Source organism: Epinephelus moara, chromosome 10 (genome assembly GCF_006386435.1).
Source record: "Epinephelus moara isolate mb chromosome 10, YSFRI_EMoa_1.0, whole genome shotgun sequence".
NCBI classification, from domain to species: Eukaryota; Metazoa; Chordata; class Actinopteri; order Perciformes; family Serranidae; genus Epinephelus; species Epinephelus moara.
Window position 1 is genome coordinate 27,522,648 of NC_065515.1, and position 25,691 is coordinate 27,548,338.

At 40.6% G+C, this 25,691-nt stretch overlaps 1 protein-coding gene across 1 annotated transcript in view; it reads left to right on the top strand.

Annotated features, from left to right (window-relative positions):
• Positions 1-782: 782 nt before the first annotated feature.
• Positions 783-25,691, top strand: part of lrrc7 (leucine rich repeat containing 7) — a 97,359-nt gene continuing 72,450 nt past the window's right edge. The window contains exon 1 of the mRNA XM_050055949.1: positions 783-1,429. Coding sequence (XP_049911906.1) covers positions 1,405-1,429 — 25 coding nt within the window. The 5' untranslated portion in view covers positions 783-1,404. The remainder of the gene's footprint in view (positions 1,430-25,691) is intronic.

Below are 25,691 nucleotides of genomic sequence, written 5' to 3' on the forward strand. Positions count from 1 at the left end.
ATATTTTCTTGGCGCGCTTTGGGTAGTACCAACTGAGCATGGTTTAAACACCACAGCCTACCTGAGTATTGTTGCTGACCGTGTCCATCCCTTTATGACCACAGTGTACCCATCTTCTGATGGCTACTTCCAGCAGGATAACGCACCATGTCACAAAGCTCAAATCATCTCAAACTGGTTTCTTGAACATGACAATGAGTTCACTGTACTCCAATGGCCTCCACAGTCACCAGATCTCAGTCCAATAGAGCACCTTTGGGATGTGGTGGACCAGGAGATTTGCATCATGAATTGTTGGTGAATCTATGCCACAGACAATTAAGGCAAATGACTGAGATTAATCGACTAAAATGGTCTAATTGTAGTCCTGTATGTACACTACAGTATATGTTTCGAATAACAAAATAGTGTGATAAAACATCTGACACCCACATAGTAAACACACACACAAAAACTTCTTCTTTAAAATCATCTTTTAGCTACATTGAGCTATTTTTGTCCTCAGAAGAAACATTTTTTTTTTCTCACAGGAAAAGATGGAGGCAGCATGGCAACAGTCTCAGGGACACGCTCCATGGCAAGTGTGTGTGTGTGTGTGTGTGTGTGTGTGTGTGTGTGTGTGTGTGTGTGTGCGCGGCGCAACACAATGAGATAAAAAGATGACTTCCATTCTTTGTATCTTCTCGCACACACACACACACACACACACACACACACACACACACTTGCCCGTGCACAATTAGGCTTACAATACACACGCGTGCGCGCACATCCATGCGCACGCGCAAACGCACCTACTCTGGCGTCCTCGTTCCATCTTCATCCATCTCTCCCTCCCTCTCTCCTCTTGCTCTCTACGGGGGATAGATGGGAGGAGACGCTCCTGCTTCAATGTGTTTTCCCTGCAGCGGGGTTTACGGTAACGGAGACGAAGAAGAAGAAAAAGGGCACCGCTCCTCTCGGTCACGGATCCGTTCCTCCGGTGTGATTTTCATAACCGCACACTGACCTTTCTCTTTCCCATTGTGCCCGCATCTTGGCTTTCTTTTTTTTATCTACATGGAGGCGGAGCGAGGCATCTTGTAACGAAACCTACCGAGGAGATCTGACTGAAAACGGTGTATGTGTGTTTGTGTGTGTGTGTGTGTGTAACCGACTTGGATTTAAACCTTAACCGAATGATCCTACAATGAGACACACTGCCCGGGTTGGTTTGCTCATCTCCTCCGTTTTCTGGCCCCGCGGGTACTAAAGATGCGGCTGGTCGTGCGGGTACCTGTCCTGGTTTCACACCGGCTCGGTTCGTCCCGGTAGACTGATCCTGTCCGGTGCTGCGGTGTCCACAGGGGCCACCACTCATTCTTTTTTTCCCCCCAACCGGATCCGCCACCAGCAGCCTGCCAGATGGATAACTACTCTACTTTACAACGTAAGGCAACGCGGATTGACACATACCTGCTGCAGTGTTTGTCATTCACTGTGTTAATGATCTCTTAATGAAGAATCTCATTACTATCGATATGTAAGGACTCAAAACGGCACAAAATGCCTTTTTTAATATCCAAAATATCTATAGATGTGCAGTCACACACTTAAAAATGATATTCTACTGTTAATGTATGCATCTCATGATTTTCCCATGACCATAAATGTTTAATTAGGCTGCTATCATGCGGCAAATAATGGCATTATTTAATATTTACAACAACACCTGGCACTGTGTACTGTATGTGATCATTTAGTTTTTTTTTTTTTTTCATTTATTTAAAAATGGTCCCTTCATCTTTTTATAGACCCTCATCCACGGGCCTCTCAAGCTCTGTGATGAGCTAATGAAACAGCCATGACTGCAGGAAGAGAGAGAGGAGAGAGTGTGTGTGTGTGTGTGTGTGTGTGTGTGTGTGTGTGTGTGTGTGTGTGTGAGAGAGGATGATATATGATGCAGTGTCATACACACTCCTGTATTGACAGCCCCCAGTCGCATTGCCATGATCGCTTCATGCTTTCATATAAGACATTATCTCACACACACACACACACACACACACACACACACACACACACCTGTTAAATCCAGCAGCCTGAGGTATTGTAGCTTATTAGCCTATCTCTCCCATTATTTAGCTGTATCAGTCACGCCTGTAATGACAAAGGCTTGTTAACCATCCAGCTAAATGCTTTACTGCTGCTGTTACACACCTGCACAAGGTTAAACTGTTTTATTGTCCGGATCATAATTTTTGCAGTTATGTGCTGTAATTTTTTTTGTCCAGTCTTATCGCTAAGCAGCACACATACTGAGTGTCTTTCTGAGTTGCAGCCAGGGCACTAAAGCAACATGCAAAAAAAGGGGGGCTTCGTCTAATCAAAGGGAATATTTAATTACATCTTCAATGCAACAGATTTCAAAGCCTCTCTGTCTGTGTTGCCTCTAAGATGGGTTCTATTAATACATTTTCTTTACAGCAGGGGTTTGCAGTCACTGCTAATTGCCTTGTTTTGTATCATTTTACCAAAAGGCCTTTGTGTGTTGTCAGTTTTGGTCTCTCTTTTGGTATCAAGGAGCACAGCAGTCCAGGTTATGGTCTGTGTAGACTATATGCAGTACTTGGACATGTAGCGTAACCTTGGTTTCCAGGATGTTTGCAGTTCCATCTCTTTCTTTGTGTGTCCTTGACTTTTCATTGGCTTACAGAGCTACCTTGACTTTCCACTGGCTTACAGAGCTACTTTTTGGGGACTTTAAAGTGTTGTGCTTTTCACCAACATTAAAAAAAAAAAAAAAAGCATATATTTGGCTGGTAGAAATATGTTGAACTCACCTGGTAGAGTCGGCGTCCCACTTACAAAGGCTGTGTCCTTGCTGCAGAGGCTGTGGGTTCGATTCGGACCTGTGGCCTTTTGCTGCAAGTTGTCCCCTCACTCTCTCTCTTCACACTTGGCCTGTCCTATCTAGTTAAGGCACAAAAAAGCCATAAAAATAATTTAAAAAAAGACATATGTTGCAGTGGCAATGTAACCAACTACGCAAGCACTCTACAGCACATTTTAATCTATTACATTTATCGGACACCTGTGGTTAAAATATCTTTCTTCTCATGTAGTTTTAGTCTGAACTTCACTAAAGCTTTATTTTTTTATATGTTGGTGTAGAAATATTTCAACTGTCCTCAGCAAGAATCGACTTGAAGAATGTTCAAAACTTTTTCATAATTCTAGTGCCTGGGTGGACCCTAATTCTTTCTAGTTTCAAGATACACATTATCATGCCTTTAACATATTTTAAATAAGTTGATTTAAATTTAATATTGGTTGAAATACTCCCGCTGCACTGCAAAATAAGGGTTTTGAGGACAGAAATCTCTTTTTAAAACTGAGGTTTTTGCAGATTGAACAGCTCAACACTTTATAGTGTAGTAAATAAACTCCACCTGGACCAACTACAACAAAAATGCTGCTTACACATAAATGCATCAGAAATCCTTTATAAACATATAAATATAACAGATACAATTCTCTATATAGCACCATTTGGCATATCAGATTTTTTTATTTTAAGCACATTTTGCTGATAATACATAGATATTTTTACATAAAGTTTGAATGCAGGACTTGTAATGGCGTACCTTTACACTGAGGTGTTACCACTTTTACTGAAGCGTCTGAATATGTCTTCCTCCTGTGCCTGACAGTGGTTCCTGGTATTTGTGGTCTCTTTGGGAAGCTGTTCTGCCAGCTGTTAGCAGCAGTCACACTAGTCTATTAATCGGTCAACAGAAAATTAATCAGCAACTATTTTGACGTAAAGTAATTTTTCAAGCAAAAATGCTAACCATTCATTCTCTAGTTCCAGTTTCTCAAATGTGAGGATTTATGGGACAGAAGAAGGGTTTGAAGACACGTTGGGCTTTGGGTAACCTTGAGTGTGATTTTTCAGTATTTTATGACATTTTATAGACCAAACAAATGATCGGTTAACCAAGGAAATAATGGACAGCTTAACTGAAATAATCAGAATAATGCTGCCCTAATAGAGGATTTCACTATTATGTATTGTTGTACTGGTTATTGCTTCTTTTTTTGTAAGCATAGAGGTTAAAGAGAAGCAGTGTCCATATTTTGAGACAGAAATGATGTTGTAAATAGTAATAATGCCTGTATGTATATATTTTATTACACAGCTGCATCTGATACACACAATCCTGTCATTATCTGTTTTCCATTTAACAACATGCTTTTCCCATTTTAGTCTAACTCCAGATATAGTCACTAAGTTAGTCCTTTTATGTCAGTCTAAATTGCAGTCAGCACCTCTACAGTTCAGGCTGCAGATCCAAGACACGATAAATGCATTAACATTTCCTCTTCAAAGAGCAAACTTGCATGCAGCTAGAGGAGGGAGGGAGGTTGGCTCCGGCTCTCTCTGCTGCTCCACTATAGCTCTGACAGGACACTGCTGTTCCTGCTGCTGCTGCTGATGCTGCTGGTTGCCTAGTGACTGTATCCATGGAACCGGCTCCCATCGCCATGGTGATGGGCCAAGGGAAAGAGACCCAGTGAGGGAAGGGGGACAGAGATACCAGTACATCTGCAGTGTATGTGTGTGTGTTATGATGATGAGGATGAATTGTGATGTTATCGAGGGCGATGGTGATTTTGGTGGCTGTGATTGTGATGAATTGGTGTTGTCAGCTGCGGTGATGACACCGGTGACTCTTAAGAAGGTGATGAAGAGTCTAGTTGAATTAACTGAGTCTTTATCAGCTACTTGATGGATAAAAAAATGACCGAAGATGCCCTTTCTGGAAGAGCTTTAGAGCTTTGAAGAGGGTGATAGGCAGTGTAGGATACTGTCACAAAACGTTGGCTATTTGGATGGACAGTGGAGAAGTATATGCTGCAGGATAGAGCTGCATCAATTAGCTATGAACAGAGAAGATTAATCTGCAATTAGTTTGATAATCTAGTAATCATTTAAGTAATTTCTTCAGCAAAAATATCAAAAATGATGTTGTTCCAGCTTTTCCAATATTAAGATTTTCCACTTCTTCTGTTTTATATCACCATAAACTAAATATATTTGGGCTTTTAAGCAGTGGCAGGACAAAATAAGATATTTCAAGGCATCCACATGAGAAGTTTTGATGGGCATTTTTCACTATATCGACTTTTTTTGGCCCAACAATCAATCATAGATTAATAGAATGCGTAGATTGATCGATAGTCAGTAAAAAAAAACTTCTATCATTAATCCTCCATCCTGTAACTTGAGTTCAAACTGACCAAAGCTGCAAACGTTTTACAGTCACCTTTCAAGCCGACTGGGAGTGAATGTTTGTCCGATTTTGGATTATGGAGTGTGACTTGAAGCAATGCGCTGTGTTGAAGCAGAAACTACACACTTATAATGTCATGCAATGTTGCTGTATTTTCCTAAAACCACCAAATCCATGTTAGGAAGCCTTTGCAGGATTTTAGAGAAGCCGAGAGGAGAAGAGAGAAAGAGGAGAGGAGAGGGAGGGAGGAGGAAGAGAAAGAAACATTATCCTCTTGGTCACGGCACGTACTGTACTGTAGGTTCACACAGGCTGCATGAAAGTGTTCCAAACTGGTCTCTCACAGGATAAATTTATCTCATCCGTTTTGTTCATTTAGCTGGTTTAATGTGATTTTTTTTTCTCTTCTCTACGAGTACAGATTCATGTGGGAGCATCCGTTCTGTCCCCTCTCCAGTCTCAGTGACAGTGTTGCCATGGTTGCATCATGCACATTGTTCTCTCCAGGGTGACATAATTCTTTGGCTCAAATAAGAGATTCTGTTCCAGTACAGTCTAACGGCAAAGCGGATCTGGGTGTGAAATATTTTACTTCATCTAATGCTAACAGCTATTTTGGGTCTGGAGGCTCATTCTATAGTACGTCATGTATTTCTTTAAGTAAAATTAGTCATATTTTGCTGCCATGAATTAGTCATAGTTCTGATTTGTGAGCTTTTGTGGGAAAGGAACAACTTGTCCAGGCACAAAACGAATGGATGACGTGAGAGATTTGACAACAATTAGCATTGACACAAGTATATAGAAAATAAATTACAGAATTCGTTTTTAAAGACATCTCTCATGTGTCCATTAGCAGTTAATCATTAGGGAATAAAATGCCAGCTACTTTGATAATAGGTTTAGTAATTTATTGTGCAAAAATATCAAATATTGTCTGGTTTCTGTGGCTCATCACAATTGTGAAGATTTGCTACTTTTCGATGTTTTATCATTTCATCATCCATCCATCCATTTTCGTAGCCGCTTATCCTCTTGGGGCGGGGGGTGGGGGGGATTAGGAGCGAGGCGGGGTACACCTTGGACAGGTCGCCAAACTATCACAGGGCTAACACATAGAGACAGACAACCATTCATGCTCACATTCACACCTACAGACAATTTAGAGTCACCAATTAACCTGTATGTCTTTGGACTGTGGGAGGAAGCCAGAGTACCCAGAGAAAACCCACGCTGACACGGGGAGAACATGCAAACTCCACACAGAAGTGCTCCCTCCTGGGGCGTTGGTAGTGTAGTGGATCGTGCCGGCGCCCCACATACAGAGGCATTGCCTTGCTGCAGCGGCCGCGGGTTTGAATCCGGCTCGTGGCCCTTCGCTGCATGTCAGTCCCCACTCTCTCTCTGTCTCCTCCTTTCACTAACTGTCCTGTCATTAAAGGCAAAAAGCCCACAGAAATAATCTAAAAAACCCCCACAAAAAAAGCAAGTGCTCCCCCCTGGGAACCAGGAGCCCTCTTGCTGTGAGGCGACAGTGCTAACCACTATACCACCGTGCCACCCTCATTTCATCATGTCATTGTAAATTAAATAGGCCTACACCTCAGGCTATGGACATTGGAAGAGTCTTGATAGACCAAACAATGAATTGATTAATCAAAAAAAGATGGATTGATAATGAAAAGTTCTTTTGAGAGGTTTTGGTGGATGTTTTTTTTTCTTTTCTTTAAATAAAGACATTTGAAAATATCACCTCGGGCTCTGGAAACATGTCATTAACTTTTTAAAACTGTTTTCTATTTTATAGTCTGAATGAATAATCAATTAATCCCTCGAAAACATATTTACTTATATTAATTTATTTTTTCCTCTCAGGTTGTATCATAGCTAAAATAGGAGTGAACTAATTTTGACCAGAGAACAAATCAGAAGTATTATTTCTGCAGCACTGATCAGGAGTCTTTTTAGGAAGCCTGAGACTGCTGTTGCCATTGTCCTTATTTTTATTTTTTCTTCATTGTTTTGAGTAGTTTTGAGCCATAGTTGTGCCCTAAAGTTCAAAATGTCTGTTGCGGCAGTGTCATGTGATTCCTCAAGCTTCACTTCAAGATGACAGTGTCTGCAGCTGTGGCTCACCAGGCATCTTTCTTATGATACAGTGACGGGACAGGTCACAAAGATCCTGGTATTTCTCTGTCTCAACAAAAAGTCTCTGTTGATCCATTGTGACAGCTACAAGAACACCAGAGATGATGACCTGTCACTGGCAAAGAGGAGGTCAAGCCAGGATATTGTAGTGTGTGCAAAGATGGGAGTCTATTCTGAGATAATGCAGCTTTTCAGGGGAACAGTGTTGGGGCAGCATGGCCACATAATGACTGTGCCTCACTGCTGGTTCACACAGAAGATGCACAGAATATGGTGGCAGCTCATTTTGTGCTTGTATGTTGATAATGGACAAATTAACAGTTTTGCAGAAACCATAGGTAACCATGCAGTTGTTAAACAACCTGGCGGGACTGTAGCAAGGTGTTTCACACTGTACAGTAGGCTCGCGTGTGTGTGGATAGCTGAGTCTTTCACACTTGTCCAATGTGTCACACAGTGTGACCCAGTGTTTCTGCTGAATCTGCGAGGCTTGTGTGTGTACTTGTATGCGTGTATGTGTGCAGTTTTTTTCCCTCCATGTTGTTTCCTGCTTGCTCAGTCTAAATATGGTGGGATCCGGCCTAGAAGGTATTTATTTCGACCTATGGCCCCATTTTTTAATTCAGGAGAATTGTCATGGCCCCAATAGTTTGCGAGATGTCAGTCAACATGTGAACTCAAATATGGCATTTTATTCTGTTGTCACTATATACTGTATGTGGATGTAGATGAAGCTCCAAATATAGTGTATTTACTATGATTATATAATTTAAATGAAATAAATGCAGTTTTTAAAAACATTTTTATATCAAACATATCAGTTTTAGAAATCTCCTACAAAGTATGCATATCAAACAGCCCTATACAGAGGCGCAACTCTCTAACAAATCACAATTTCCCCCCGGGGATCAATAAAGTATTTCTGATTCTGGTTCTGATTCAACCCACAGGCTGAGAAACCCATTGGCTTATTAGGGCATTACGATATGCTTATCTCCTGATTTAATACTTTCCTAATACTTTGGTGACAATCTGATATGTACTGTGTCTTTGAAGCATTGCGATTCTGCAAATATTGCAATATGATTTTATGATTTATTGCGATATTTTTAAACACTAGACCACGGGAAAAAGTTAAATCATACACTTCACGAGACTATATCTTGAGACATATTTCCAAACAAAGCACATCTCATGTCAGTCAGTCTTTCTAAATTCAATTTCAGCAGCATCACTTACTACATAAGAGGTAAATAAAGTATTATCTGTTTTTATTTTCTTATTTTTTAATAATTTTATTCTAGTAATGGACTTCATGACCTTGCTTTGTCAAAGGTACAATATTAAATAAACTTTTATTAAAATATACACAAGATATAGCCTACAACCAAATGAAAAAAATATATATACTTTTTGGAGTAAACTTGAACGACTACATTTAGCTGTTCCTGCTTGTCAAGCTTGCAGTGTCTTTCATACATTGATTTATTTGTGGCAGCTGCTACAATATCAACATTGACCACCACATATTGATTTTTTTTTCGTATTTATAATGGGTAAAATCTTATTCCATAGAAGAGGCGCATGCAACACATTGCTTCCCTCAGCCCCTTGCCCCATTTTCACTCTCTCTATTTATCAGATCACAAATCAGACGAGAATTAGCTAGGTAGCCACTCAATAGTCCCTCCACCTCTCCATACTGCTAGGAGACTATTGGCAGGGGGAGAGTGGGCGGAAGCTCTGAAGATGTGCTGACAGTAGCAACTCAAATTCAGACGGCACAAACCCCAGTGCAGGGATTCACAGTGGGCTGGGTCTAATCTGTGTAACGGCAGCAAGAGAAAGTTTGCTAATCCGGTGGGGAGTTTGTGCTGGGCAGGCTGATATGACGTTGCGTTCTTTCCACGTCAAGATTTGGATTATATCAATTCAGGCATTAAAATAAATCATTAAAATTGTAAAAAGAAAAATCAGGATACTTTAAGTCGAATGATTTTTTTCCCAACCTTACTGTCATACTCATTTAACGTTTTTCACAATAACTTTACAAACAATTTTTGCTTCTTTTTAGGTGGCAAGAGTGAAAATTAGTCATCCTCAACATCTGTTGTGTTATGGTTTCAGAATGATGAAGACAGTTGGAGAACAATTAGATGCAAAATAGTATCTACACTCTGCTGGGTGATTTTCTCCTTGCCAACTGTCATGTTTTCCAAAGTCATGTACAGATTTTTAGGAACTCTATTATCTCAAATGGCTTGAAAAATAGTGCATGTAGATGCTGTTAATTCCAAAAAAGTCTCTTCAGGGGAGCATACCCCTAGACCTCCCTTGGTTTGGGCTGAGCTCTGAATGTTTTCAGTGTCTGGCTACACTCCTGCTTTATTGGTAAAATAGCTGTAACATTAGTGGAAGACAAAGGACTTGGGGGTTTAAGCCCAAACTTCAGACATGAATGACATCTTTGATGGAAATTCATACTGTTTCCTTTTCAGTCATAGGGTACACCATTACCAGAATAAAACAACGGCGTACCTAGTTATCTTTGATTACTTCTGTTTAATGAAAGTTCTGTCTTTCAGCACAATAGATGTTAAATTGAGTCCCTAACATAGCTCAAATGAAAGCTCAAATGAGCTGAAAGACATACAGTTTCTGAAAATGTAAGTAATCATTGCCATAGTCCACAGTAAATAACCTAGCCACTACAGTGGTAGTGCTGCTTCTGATATGAATAAGAAGTTTCCCAAAACACGTGCCAAGTCCAAACTGATCCAGTAATTCCTAGAAAGAGGATGTAAAGTGTGACAGTCTCCCAAGAGATGAGAGGAGGAGGCGTGCCTGCATCCTGTGCTGGTTGGTCCACGTGTTGCCGAGGGCGACCCAGTCTCCTCTTAATGAGACAAAAGCCCAGGCAGCCTCTGGTCTGAGGTCTTCGTGAGACAACTCTGAGTACGTCAAGATGTTTGAATGTGAGTGAGAGGGAGACAGAGAGCGACCCCGAGGCCTCTGTTAGAGCCTTTAAGATCCTCTCATCCGTCTCAGACTCACAGCATTTATCGCAGAGGTAATTTGAACCTATTGAGTCTATTAATAATGGCCTTGTTATTGTAGCAAAAATAACCACAGCCTCCATTAATGAGAGAGCACCGGTGAGATGGAATAAAAGCAGAGACACAGAGACACATGTGATTAGAATAAGTAGCATCCGCAGTTTTCTTTTGCATTTTGGGGCCCAAGAGAAACTTTTGAAGAGCAGAGTGAGCAGAGAGACCAAAAGGCAGAGAAGAAGAATGGGTTGGGAGCAGGAGAGTAATCTCTCTAAATCGACAGCATCTGCCTTCTGTCCTGCTCTGTCTGTCTCGGCTCAGCTGTCATTGGCTATCAGACAGGAAGAGACTGAGAGATGGCTTGTCTCAGTGTAGGCCGGGGTTCGCTGCTCTTTGGCATTTTATCATCTTTTCCCTCTGTGATCATCATATGTTTAGGTTCTTCCTCAGAAGAGAAATCTGACATTTTTCTATATTTTTGTTATTATGTTTTTATGTTATTATCTATAAAGATCGAAATCAACATCACAATAGTCTGTTTCTCAAAACTTTCAGACTTCAGAAGCCTGTCTGTTCCCAACCCTTTAGCTCCTACTGAAAACATAGTAAAGCTTTTGAAAATGGCAGTGGCAAAAGAGCTGCAGTGTAGAAATAAATGCCAAAAATTTTGCATTAAAAACTTATCAATATATATGTGCACACCACTGTAATGTTGCACCTTGTAAATGTGGGGCTTATTTTCACTACTTTATATACTGCTACTACCCTTAATAATATACTATCAAAATGTAATGCATTACATATCACTAGTTACCTTCATTTAAAAGTAATAAGTTACTTTACAGTGTTACTCTCTGTGTGAAGTAATGCGTTACCTTTGCCATATTTTAACCAAAATTACCTCAAAGTACAACAAGATAATATAGAATTAAAGAGGATAATGTTGTTCTATATTTTGTAATCAAAGCACAGAAACTCCAGTTTATTGCAGTTTATGTCAAATCCAGCGGTGTGCGATACAGTTTAATGAGGGCTCTCCTCCAGAGCGCAGAGCTGGTCCACTCATGCACACACATGCAGTGGTTTCCCCTCATTTTTAAAATATCCTGCTTATATTAACAATAGTGCGATGATATAAAACAATTAAATAGTCTAGAACTTTTTAAATAAATCAAAAGTGTTGGTCACAGGGATGGGCAACTAGACAAAGGATCAAAGTCTGATCAATTATGACATATGGATAAATATTTGTAGGCCTGTCATATGAAACACAATTAACAAATACGGAGGTTAGCACAAACAAATTGATTGCCGTGTGAGTCAGTCATTAGGACGAGCGCAAAAGACAGTGTGTATAAGAAGGGGACGGTTGGCATTGCTCTGCCGTTGTTAGGGGATGTGAGAGGAAACACATCCAACGTGCTAATGGACATTTGACAGCATCACCCAGATGTGTCGATCACCGGGACTAGGAAAAAACAAACCGCAGCCCAACTCCTTATCTCTACTGTTTTCAAGCAGGCTTAGGACATAAAAAGCAAACAGGATATGTTGTAGACGTTGAGATAGTTGAGTGGAAACTCATTATGCATGCTAACACACAGTGCGGCATCACCCAGATGTGCCCATCACTGGCACCCTTCTGTAACTTAACCTATAATGACATGACAAGACACAAAGTCCTTCAGGGGATATTTTTGTGGTGGCGCACTGGCAGAAGTGGTATGGTGTGGACGAATGAAAAAAATATATATATATTTTGGGTGGTAACAAGTTAATTGACATTGTAAATTTAACAATATTACTCAAAATTGGTAATGCATTATATTACTTTCTTACTGCTAAAATAAAAAAATACTATAACACATTTGTTTTGTAATGCATTATCTCAAAGTACAAGTACAATATGTCTCACCCAACTGTAGTAGAGAAGAAGTATAAAGTATACATAACATACTGAAGTTAAGTACAAGTGCCTTAAAATCATACTTAAGTACAGTACTTCAGTAAATGTACTTAGGTACTTTCCACTACTAATTTTTCAAAAAAGCTAAATAATAACAGCTGGACACTGGAGTTTGTAGCAAATGTTGCTCAGTGGGGACTATTTTCAGCTGCAGATATGGTGCACTAGTGCGTATATTTCTAGCATTGGGACGGTGTGTGTTTGGGATCAACTCAAAATAAACTACAGCGTGTGTGTGTGTTCATGGTAATGCAGATGCATGTCACCTAGTGCAACACTGTGGCTTGTTATTGTGTTTTTAAAAGTAATTGGACAAAAACAGGGGCTCTGTGGCACAGAAGAATAAGATGTATCAGATGTTGATACACAGACAAAACTTCATGGTAATTGTTGATAAGAAGAAATATTTAGCGCATTGCCGGATTTATCTTTTACGTTGCATAAATTTGACCAAATAGATGTTATTTGTGTGGACATTGTGGCCGTCACAGGAGGGAGTAGGGTCATCTACATTGCCTGAGCTGAGCTACTCCCACTCAGATCACACAAGGAAACGGTGGTGACTTGACATGATCCCACTTCCTTTTAGGCTCAGGGGAAGGAAATAATTTCAACCCTTTCTTTGGTTTCAGTCAGTAATGAGAGCTTTGACAGCAGGAAAGTCAAAATTAGGATAAAACTCTTAAATCCCCACCCTTACCCTACAAACACACACACACACACACACACACACACACACACACACACACACAAAACCCAAAAGTGAATGGTACTAATTGATCTTTTTTACGGTACACTTTTTGACTTGTCATAACAGGCTAACATTAATAATGGAACAGAGCCATCATTAAAGTTATTAGTCCCACCTGTGCTTTTCCTGCTTTGACAAGTTAAAGTGTCTGCTGTAAAGTGTTCTGTTGTTGTGTTTTAATGTTTTAGTGTCGAAAGGGTTAGATTTTTATATTAGAGAACAGGAGATAGTGCTTTATGATGATACATGACATTTTAATTGTATTTTTGGCACCACTTGCCACTCTTTGGCTTTGTTTGGAAGCGTAGAATATCAGGTAATGTCCCGTAGAGCTCAGTACGGCAGGTCAAACAGTCATTACTACAATATTTCAAACAGAAAGTGTACTATGTCAAAGTGCTCTGAGACACGGCAAAGACAAGCCTTATTTTCTCGCAGTAAACAGTGTTTGAATGATGAATGATTTTCATTCCATTCATGAGTTCATCTCTTGGATGAGATGTGATGCGGTAATTTTGTTTGACAGTGTTTTTTCTTTACATTTGAGAGCAAAGTCCCCCGGCTCACTGTAGTCACCCATGTGTGGAGAATGTTAATAGACCACTCCACGACACGTGAGACCTCAGACCAGTGTGTGTGCATGTGTGTGTGTGCAGCATACTGTGTCACTGTGGAGCGTGGGTGCCCATCCATGCGTGTGTGGAGCTGCATGTGACTTTATGAAGAGTGTGTGTGTGTGTGTGTGTGTGTGTGTGAGTGTGACAAGGAGAGAGAGAGGATTGCTGACTATGAATTTTTCAGTCACAACACTGTCGTTTCCGCCTCTGAAAATCTTCTCCTTCGATCACTTTACTCATCTGTGTGTGTGTGTGTGTGTGTGTGTGTGTGTGTGTGTGTGTGTCTAAAGCTCGGCTGCCTAATGCATCATTGACTTCCTCTTTCTCCCCACTCTTTCTTGCTTCCTCTGTTTCTTCTTGTTGACTCTCTGTGTCTCTGTAGCATGCAGTATATATCAGTATATGTAGGCCAGCTCCCACAGGTCTTACGGGCTCTATAGGTGTCCATTGGATTGCCTGTATGGCAGCATGTTCTGCTGCCTTAAACATGCAGTCCACAGGGTTCATTAGCAATTCAATTACGCCTGTTATCACGTGCACCTACCATACAGTCGATGCTGACAGTGTTCACTGAGTGATCTCATGCATTTCAACATTATACTTTGCAGTGATGTTATATCTTGGTTTTGTGGCCCCTAAGAAATGAACCTTGCAGCACAATATTTTTTCTTCTATCTCATAAATCATGTCACAACACCTCAGATTCATCTTGTGACCCATTTGAGGGCTTCCGACCCCCAGGTTGGGAACCACTGGTGTAGTGTATTTTGATATAAGAAGAGACATGCACATTTTTATTGAATGTTTTTTGCTGTTTTAAGCTGAGATACCCTTGTACAGTATTGTCTATTTGTACAGTGACACTGAATCCCCCTCAGTCCCCCTCCATTCAAAAATGTGTTTTTCTTCTGTTTATATCCCCTAAAACGTCTGTTCTTAACTATACTGACTTGTATCTGCAGCGTTTGTGACTAGAGAGGTGTAAAATCTGAGATGCAAACAATGCCAGACAAAGTAAATTAGACACGTCACTGATTTGACAACAGATTGTTGTCTAATATGCAAATGCTGTGAAAGGGTAAAGCTGACTTATTACATGTAATGTAAAAAAAAATTGAGTGTCTATTTGCACCTAGTTGAGAATAGTCACATTGCACCTCTTCAGCTATTTACACTCTTTCCTATGATGTGTTATTTTGGATCCCACTGCGTGCTGTGATTGGCTAGTACTCGTCACACTGACGCATCAAGGTCAGAAGCAGTTAGGATCAGAGCAAAGAGGTCAGTGTTAGGGTTAGCACATGCCAATCTTGGATATTCTCTAGGATTAAAATAGTAAATTTACAAAAATTCACAAATACACTGCTGGAATGTCAGGTGACAGTGTAAAGAGCAACACAGTCCATGGAGGGAGTAAGATGTAGTGGCTGAATGGATCAAGCACAGGACATTCACACTGGAGACTGGGGTTAATGTTGGCTTCCTGTTTTAGCTGACTTATCATTTTTTAGCTTTTAAGATATATACATGCACACTGTGTACATAAACTTTAGCAAAATAGTTTGATAGAATATAAAAAGCTCAGCAAGACAGTACCTTTCTGCAAACTTTGATTAGTCGTCTGGTATGATTGAATGACATATTGAGAATATCTGCAACTTAAGAGTGAAGATTCTGAGGTAAAGTTATAAGTTGCTGCAGTAACAAAACTTTATTCCTCATTAGTCAGAAAGAGTGTTCTACAAGGACAATACATGATTTGCATTCCTTTAAAAGCATTTTGAATCGTGATGCTGAAATTCGACGGTGCCCAGGTATGTGGGAGTGAAGTGTCTCACCCTTGACTGACTGGCCTGAATTTGCCTTGTGATGCCCACGTCGCCGTGGTGATGGCATCGTGTTAAAACATTTTCCAGAGCGCCTTTGTGTCGTGACTAGTGGGCTTAACACCAGTGTGTTGTCATGGAGCTGCCTCCTCTCTCTGACTGCTCTCCTACTGTCTCTCTCTCTGCGTCCAGACAGGGAAGTTGTCTGTGCTCTGTCGGTGCTGATGATAACTGGCGGTGAAAAGATGATTCTGATGGTGACAATGGAGACGATGATGATGATGCATCACTGCTCTAACTTTCCAGCATTCATTAAAATCAGACAGGTGGTGTAGCTGTGAATGCCCTTCAGGTGAATCAGAGACCAGAAGTGTGAAGATCCGTTTGTACTTGAGGTGCAGTACTCCATTTGAACCAAATAATTGCTTTCTATGTCTTTGGCATGTTCAGGACTAACTTGCCAGTTTTTGGTTAGCTAAACCAAGTCAGGTCTGCCTAGACCATATATCTAGCAGCAGCAGCAGCATGGTGGACACAAATAAGAAGCCAGAGCTCAAAGGTCTTCCCATGCCATTTAGATCTTCTGAAATGGAACATTTGCTTTGTCATTACAGCAGCATTGGATAGTAGATCATATGGATGTTACATCAAACTTGTGAAAATGACAGTTGAATCATTTTCTTTTCAGTGAAATGATGAGAAAGAAAGAAAGAAAGAAAGAAAGATCTAACTTGTGTCTATCACCAGATTGTGTGGAAAAACAGATGTGGTCAGAAGGGCAGCACACACTGACACAGAATCTTGGTATTGTCTTTGTGGGTTTGTTAGCGTCAACTAGTGTTAGGATACACCATGGTCCTGTAGTATTTTTCTCAGGCATTTTTTCATTTACTTGATCGTCATGGTTGAGCTGTATCTGACAGAAAATGTTCAGAGAGAGGAACCTGCAGCCCAGTAGCCAGGAAAGATGTTGGCATTGTATGTTTTTGCAAACCATGGATACATTATGTAGAGAATAATGCTCAACAAGGTGTCCATGGGGCGTCGGTGGCTTGGTGGGTAGAGCAGGCGCCCCATGTACAAGGCTGTTGCCACGGCGGCCCGGGTTCGAATCTGGCCTGTGGCCCTTTGCTGCATGTCATCCCCCTTCTCTCTCTCCCCCTTTCACACTTACCTGTTCTGAGCATTAGGCAAAATACCCCAAAAAATATCTTTAAAAAAAACAAGGTGTCCATTATCACTTTTCAATGGCTGACGTGGCATTGTGAACCATCCAACATACAGCAGAGGACAGTTGCCTCTGTCAAGGCCATTAAAAAGTGACAATGGTCACCACAAAGGGCATTATCCCGCTTATATCGGTGACTTATGTAATTGTAATTTAATCTTCTTTGTGTATTATTTGTGTTTTCAACTACTTCAGATGTCTAGACCTCTTAACCTCCCACCCAGATACAAAACCCTGCAGGATACGTCAGGTGTGAAACACACCCTTGGGGGTCGGAGCCAATACTTGCAGCAGACAAAAGAGTGTGAAAACACTAGGTAGGGGTGCCGCTCCCTACAGCAGACAGAAGGGTGTGAAACACACCTTAAGATGCGTTCCTCAGGTATAAATGTTTAGGCTTTCCCGTGCTCGGGGTCTTTCTTCATTCTGACCGCTCGTGTGTTGATTGACCTTTTCTTTGCAAAGAAAATAAAAACCTTGTTGGCCAGCAGAATGCTCTATTTCATTCTTCACCAGCACCAGAGAATTTCCACAACACTTACCAAAGAAATAAAAAGTAAGAATATTCATTCATATTTTATGCTTTTTGCAATCAAAATAACCCTAACCCTAACACCTGAGGCTTACCCAACACCTAAAACAACGTTATTCACACCTCAAGTAAATAGGATGAACATTAAATATGAGGAGCTATTTCTAGTCTGCTCAGCCCATAGAACCCTTTGGCTCAGCTATTGAGAGCTGCTATTAGCCAAAGAGCTAACGCTATGCTATCAACATTCAAAGTCAATTACATTGCGTACTGTTGCCAAACAATAAATACAATTTGACAGTATGTTTAACAACAACGCAAGCTATCATTGTCCCACTAGCCATGTCATAATCCCCAAATCAATATCATCATTTTCACGAACAAACGATACACCATGTGTAACACTACACTCGGCCGCAGCCTGAAGTAGAGAGTTAAACAGCAAGTGGGATGTAATATGATTGCTTAAGTTCAGAGGGGCAGCATTGTACCTGCAGCATGTGTTACAGTCTCCATCCTGGGGTGTTCAAGGATGAGGCGCTGAAAGAGTACACTCAGTGTTGGAAATTAACTGTAAACAGAGGCATTGACTGTGTCCCTTACTCATATTATATAGGCTGATACTAACAGGTAGCCAGCACATTTATTTAGAAAGGTGAACAGACATTTTCACCAAAATTACTTAGTAGGTATACATTACCATTTTTTTAACGAACACCCTGATTACATGTTCATGAGCTGAGTTTCTCATTAGGAGAAGGACAGGACGATAGAGCTACAGACCAATGCAGATCACTGTTTGAGACCAACAAACAACAGAACTGGTTGTTTTTAAGAGAATTGTGCTGCCAAAACTGGGTATTTTAAGCCAAAACTTGATCTTTTCCTTTCCATAATCAAGTGTTTTTTGTTCCTAAACATAGCCACACATTAATCACATTAACAATACAAATGTTACATACATATGGTTTTCAGAAACAATGCGAACAATGCAGAAACATTAATTACGGCTATTGGGTTGGAACATGAAATGCAGCCAAGGTCCCCAACCGGACTTCAGTCTGGTGCCATTAAATGGTCAACATCTTAAACCCTCAAGCCACCAGGACACCCCCACTGATTGTCCTATTTACCATCAGTGCTCCAGGAAACTTAATGACATGTGCTCCTTGGATCAGCAGATCCCAGCTACTGTGCTTTGACTATTACTTCTGTTGTAACCATAAGTGTGTGCTATGGCCATTGAATTATACAGTACTGCTGGTATGTTGATGCTGGTAACAGTGTAATTTATATACTCTTTTATATTAAAAAAAGATCATAAACTTTTGTCACAATCAGGCAAACAAAAATCTCATTCACTAAAAACTGTCCAGCACACATCGTCCAAAACCTGGCACCTCAGAACTACTCAGCTCTAGACTTACATATTTTACCACACACATTGTACACCTACACTCAGATACACTAAGTTTACATTCAGTCCACAGAATTACAAAATGTTATGCAGTGGGTGTTGAAATGATTTCCATTCCCAGTCCATTTTCCTCACCTGAGGGACTGGTTCAGCAGTGTTGCATAAAGCTTGTCAAAATGGTGCTCTTAGCCAGGGCTTTTTAATTAGTGTTTTATGGTAATTTTGGGCAATTGAGTCCCTGGTTACCATGGCAACTGCTCACAGTGCAATTTCCACGGACTGTTAAGGAAAGCTTTAGGGATAAAACTGACTAAAGGGTGTTTATGCAAATGGTGGCTGCCGTGAAGTGTGAGAAAAAAAAGAAAACATCCAAAAACCCTGCAAAATAGCGGGTAGAGTTCATTTTAGGAGAGACTGTGCTGCCACTGAGAGGTCACAGGTTTCTGCAGCATCAATGTTGAAGCGACCTTGAGCAAGACAGTAAACCCAAGGACAAGGGCATGAGCTGAAAGCTGAATGATATCAATGCAGAGATAAAAAGCCACGGCATATTATCTGTTTTCATTTAGAAAAGAGGCAGCGAAGAAGAAGAAGGGAGGCGGGGATCGAGGGGTGACAGAGGCAGCAGCAGGTGATAGATGGAGTGAACGCATGAATAGAGATCCAGACAGTCATGCACAGCTATCAGCTGGCAGTAAAAAAGAGAGATTGACTCCTGGCCAGAGAGAGAGAGAGAGAGAAAGAAAGAGAGAGGGAGAGAGAGGGATGACAGAAAGATAGAGAGGTTGTTCCAGATAGCAGCAGGTCTCACAGTGTGTACAGAGAGAGTTTTTCAGGTGAAGGTGAACCGTTCTTTTGCAATCAGGACGCTGTGGGCTCTTTATTCCTCACGTTGTGAAGGAAGAGAACTGGACTGAAAGTCACACAAATGGGGACTCAATAGAAATCCAGGGCTACCCATTTGTTTTAGGGTTAAATCTTGGTTTTTAGCATCAAAGTTAAGATCATAACTGGGTTAAGTTTAAGGTAAGTGTTCATAAATCCCAACTCTGCGCTTGCCCCCAGATCTGCAGGTCTTTTTAGGGGCTGCCACATGCCACGTCTTTAACTGCCTGGAAAACGCGAGGTCAGGCACTGGGTGCTACTTTTGTATCTTTTTGATGCCTGCTGTCAAGAGTGCAGCGGAAGGGTTGTGTTTGAGGTTGCTAAGCAACCTTAACAAGTACTGTATCTTAGCCTATTTACCTGAAATCCTGAGTGCAGAGCTGATCTACTTCCAGGTGCTGTGTCTGTGTAGGCCTGTTGTGTGTGGAAATATCATCCAAGGGACAGATGAAAAGCTCTGGCAACCCTGCACCAAAATGATCAACTTTTCCATATTTACCACAGACTGATATTTACGGAAGACGGGAAAGATATCCGTCAGCTGTGATTGGTTGTTCCTTGTCACATGCCATGCGTTGTGTACTGCTGCATTCCAGAAGTTGAACTTTGTTTGTCTCAGGGCGCAGCCTTCACGCCCTGAAAAATAGCCACTTGGGAACTGAGACAGCATCGCTCTGGTATTTGAGCACAACTGCCGTACATCCTCATTGAAGACAATGAATTTGAGCGCGCAAAAAACGCGGCATGTGTACAGCCCCTTAAAGTCTCTGAGCTCATAGTGCTGGTTTTTATCTCATAACACTGTTTAGCCTAGCTTTCACTGCTTTTATTAGTATAATTTCCAGACAAAGCAGGCAGCTTTTTCAGCCAAAAATAAGCTCTTAATATCCACTGTACTGCTACCCGCCAAGCACAAAATGGAAGGCAGATAAAGCTAGCATCTAGCTGAAGAGCCAGATTTTTCCCTCAGCTGACCAAAAGTGAGCTAATAGAGAGTAAACATTGAACTTAAATTGGTTGGGTGCCCAGAATCACAACTTTAAGTTAAAGGGACAGTTCCCCTAGGGCTGCTCGGTTATGGAAAAAATCATAATCATGATTATTTTTGGTCAAAATTGAAATCAGGATTATGAAAATGATTATGTTTTGACTTTTAAAACATGCTGTATTTATTATTTATTGCCCAAAATTCAACATACCATCGCCGCCATCTTGGAAAGCCCATACAAGTCGATTGACGAACTCGAACAAGATTAGATGAGAGTTAGTGTGAGCGACAGGTTAGCGACGAGTGGACGGATCATCACAGACAGACAAAATGGGAAGACGATGAAAAAGTACAATCCGGAGACCTTCCACAGACTTCAGATGTTACGTCACGCTCGTCTTTTGACTTGTATTGACTTTCCAAGATGGCAGCGGCAGGCAGTTTGGTCTAGGTCGGTAATACAGTTGTAAACAATCTTTTTGAATAAACTCTCTGATAACCTCAGAAATTCTCAATGCTTTTGGTTTGATGTTAGGGTCTGTCGCAGTCGACCACCGAATGTGGGAGTTGTAACTGCCAGTGTTTGATATTTTTGTTTGATATATTTCATTAATTTTGATATTGTTTGACCTCAAAATTGTAATCACGATCACCAGACGATTAATTGCACAACCAAGGAGGCGCCCACTGCTAGCTCACCTAGCACCACTAAGCTAGCTAACATTACAGCTCAACCAAGGACGACGCCACTGACGGTTGTTCTGTGTCTGCTTTAGATGGGCAAATGAGCATTTGTCTGCTGACAATATGTCACTGCTTTGTTTACAGGTTGCTCCTCTGCCCTCAAGTGTCCTCAAAAAATAGCAATAAGTTGCTGGTGACCACTTGTACCAGGTTAGACATAGGGTTTGAATTAAAATTATCTAGTATTTCACAATAAAAGATGAGTCAGAAGTCAGGTTGGAAACCCACTGGTTTAAACCACGTGCGATCTGGAGAGTTCCACATTGGTAGATACTGTAAAGCCATGTGGATCAGACTGTACTGTACATGACCTGGTGCATAGCTTGTGCCTCGAGGACAGAGGGTTCACATTCAGTCCTCAGAATGTTAAATCAAATTAACCTAAAACTTTTAATAACAAGTGTCGCCCTGTCCTTAGTGTGATCTATGAATAGTTCACAGCTTCTAGGTCAAAAGCTCTAAGACATGACACTGTAATAGTAGACATGTGTGTGTGTGTCTGTGTGTTTCTCTCCTTCGGGCTCTGAGCGTTGGACGAGCTGCTGGGACACCAGCATGGCAAGGTGACCTTAAATAACTAAATAAAACACACAAATGAACACACACATGGCCACACATGAACAGAAATACACTCTTGCAGACTGACATTGACATCAAGAGTCAATTTAAAGGCCACTGTGTTCGTCCTCTCTGTCTCAGATCAGTCATCATATGAAGGAAATTGGTTCTGCTGTTATGATATTGTATTCTCATCCATGTTTGCTTCTAAAAATAAACAAAAGGAGTGATTAATTTAAAGCAAAGATAATTATTTTCATTACTAACTTTGTCTTCCTCGGGGGGCATTTGTGTTTGTGTGATGAACAAATACACATAAAACACAGGGTGTATGTGCGATATGGTGTGATTTGTCCTCACAAAAAAAACCTTTTACTGCATCACACTTAAGATTCTTGTGCAGCAGAAAAGTTTGTTGAGCCTGTTTATCTAGAATATTTGTCTCAGTCAAATAGTTGCTGCTTAAATTTCTAGCACCGACATAAGCATAGTCAATATTACATTTTTTGAATTTTTTTTGCTTAGAACAATTCTTGAGATGTGTCTGCTTTAAAAAGAGATATTTACATGATTATTTCCTGTATACTTAATGTTAGACAGGAGATCAAGGAGACAAGGGTTATCGTGTATAAGTTAACTCTATGATAGGACTAGCTAAAGGACTGAAGCTAGTTTTGCTAAGTGTGTTTCTTTTTATTTTATTTTTTTTATGTGTAACTGTGACCGTACACATCCTCGAGGAGTCACGGCAGAATATTGACAAATTTTAAAAGTCTTCCGTGTTAGGTTTCAGTGTTTATATTCTCCATAAATAACCATCTAAAATACCAGTAAACTATTCATTCATTCATTTTCTGTAACTTATCCTGTTGGGGGTCGCGGAGGGCTGGTGCCTATCCCAGCTGATGTGAGAGGCAGGGTACACCCTGGACAGGTCGCTATACTATCACAGAGCTAACACATAGAGACAGACAACCATTCACACTCACATTCACACCTACGGACAATTTAGAGTCACCAATTAACCTGCATGTCTTTGGACTGTGGGAGGAAGCCGGAGTACCCAGAGAAAACCCACGGAGAACATGCATGGTGCTAACCACTTTACCATTGTGTCGCCACCAGTAAACTAGTTGGCCTATAACCAGCTTGTATGGCTGAATTCAGGGCATTGCTGTAAAAGCGGTTAATGCTCAGTCAATTTTCCCCGAATAAACAATGGTTGATGATAATGATGATAAATGGGCAAGTAATGTGTTGCACATATATAACAATCTACTTATCAGTAACATAGCTATATTTTTAATAATAATACAATAAAACAATAATAATATTTATATTTTAGTTTAGAGTTCCTATCTGATCCAGCAACAGGGGCCAGATTTCTGAGTCCTGTTTGGTCATGTCAGTGAGCTAGTTTGTTGTCTCTGTTAAGTAACTGTCCATTATTCACTCACTCTATGGCAGAAAGTGGTACTTCAAAATAAAAGCTCTGTGCTGAAATTCACTGTACTGTAATCAAGTGTGTAAAAAACACACTTGCAGCCCATTCAGAGCAGACCCATGACCCACTTTTGGACCATGACCCAGCAGTTTGGAACCACTGGTTTAGGACATGACCTGGAGGTTGTAGATGTCTAATTTATGGAGCTGAACAGCTGTAACTAGGTTACCGTGAAGATATGACTGTGTCTGACAAGTGCGTGATTTAGGGGTTTGGTCCATGTCAAAAGACAAACTTTAGTTTTGCAAAATGGCGACTAAAGTTATCATTTACTTTCTCTGCTGGCATGTTGATGACTGAGAGCAGAGAGCACACAGTCTGTGGAGATTTCCTTGTTCTCAAACACACGATGATAAGTTTATCTTTCCAATGAATCACCTCCCTGGAATTTAAAAATGGATTTAGATTGAGACGCTCCCGTAGAGAGGAAACAAAAAGTACTGTGCTTGATTTTAAGATGGCTTCCCTTTCTGTCTCTTGGTAGGGGGTGGGATGGAGGAAGAGAAAAAGTTAAACACAGACAGACGGAGGAAGAGTGTTGAGAGAGGGAGGAGAGAGAGAGAGAGAGAGAGAAGCCTGAAAGGGAAAAGAGAGAAGACAGAAAGAGGAGATGTGCTGGGGCGTCTCAGGCAGAACTGGGCCACTGAGCACAACCCTGGAAGAACAGAGAGGAGAAAAAATAAAAGACTGGCCTGGAAACAGGGGGGAGAGAGAGAGAGAGAGAGAGAGAGAGAGATGACAGAAGGAGAGGAGAGAGAAGCTCAAATAAAGTCTTTCCTCTGTGAGCTTCACTGATACCGAGGAACAGTTGGACCAGTGAAGCTTCAAGATGAAAAACCAAATAAGTCAGTCTGGATATGTTTGTGAACAGCCAACTTTACATTAACACGTGATACATAAGGTAAAAGCTCATTATTGCAAAATAAATCCTGACTGGGTGATGCAGGACTTGAATCACCCTAAAGGGGTTTGTTTTGTGATCCTGATTACTACATGGCTCCTTACTAATGAAATCAATCATCTGATGCAAAATAAGATTTTCAAAGGATTTTATAACTTTGCTCTGTGTCTATGACCAAAGCTGTGTCCATAGCAGCGGTTTCCTGTTCAGCACACATAATGCTGTATGTGACCAGTCAGAAGAGTTATTAATAAAGCCCTGTAATAATAACTTAATGGTGGAAGAAGTATTTATGTCCTTTACTCAAGTCAAAGTACATTAATGTTGAAGTACTCCACTGTAAGTAAAATTCCTGCATTCATAATCCTATATCGGTAAAGGTGTAAGCAGCATTTTACTGCCATAGCTGTTTCAGCAACTGGTTTTCTACTTTGTATGCTGTTTGTTGGTCTAATGGTTCCTAGTCTGAGGTCAGGCCCCTCTAAAGAGTCTCAAGATAAAATTGAGGTTGTGAGATGATTAATGGGAGAGGAAACCTTTTATTTGTTTTCATTTTGTTGACTTTCCTGGTCCTTTATGACTTCTTTGTAGTGATGTTGCCATGTTCTATTATATAACAGTAAAAAGAAATGATGCCAAAGACCCAAGTGTGTAACAAATTAGAAATTCCCTTAATTTATTACATTTTAAGCAGATTTATTGTGTTAATTTTTTTATTTAATGTGTCCAGTGAGTGAGTCCATATGTTTTTGTACAGTTAATTATCCATTATACTGAAATATGGTTCTGATTAGGGCTGCAACACATGATTATTTTTCCTATTTTCCTATTCCTATTTGTCCTTTTGAGAGATTCCCCTCATCATCATCGTCATGCATACATTTATAGTTTTTAGCAGTTCTTAGTGTTAAATGTTTTCTCTTGTTTCATTTGAATTAGAGTCCTGAAGATCTAAAATTGTCTTGTAATTTACAAGGAAAAAGGCAAGGAAGGCTAAAAAGGAATCACTGCATTTTTCTAGTAATTGTTTTGCGACCCCTTCAATGGATCTTGCCACCCGTTACCGGGATTGGGATCCTCTGGTTTTCCCTTTACATGCATCCTGATTACCATGGAAATCCAGAGTTCTTGCGAGAGCACAATTTGAATTTGCTCAGCGAGTCACTCTGGCAATCAGTAATACTGCTCATTACCTATGCCCATGAAACCGAGCTGCACCGATCACATCGGTGTATCTGATATAGGTGGGCCAGAGGCGAGCTAAACAGATGACGACAGCGATGCGACGACGAAGTCC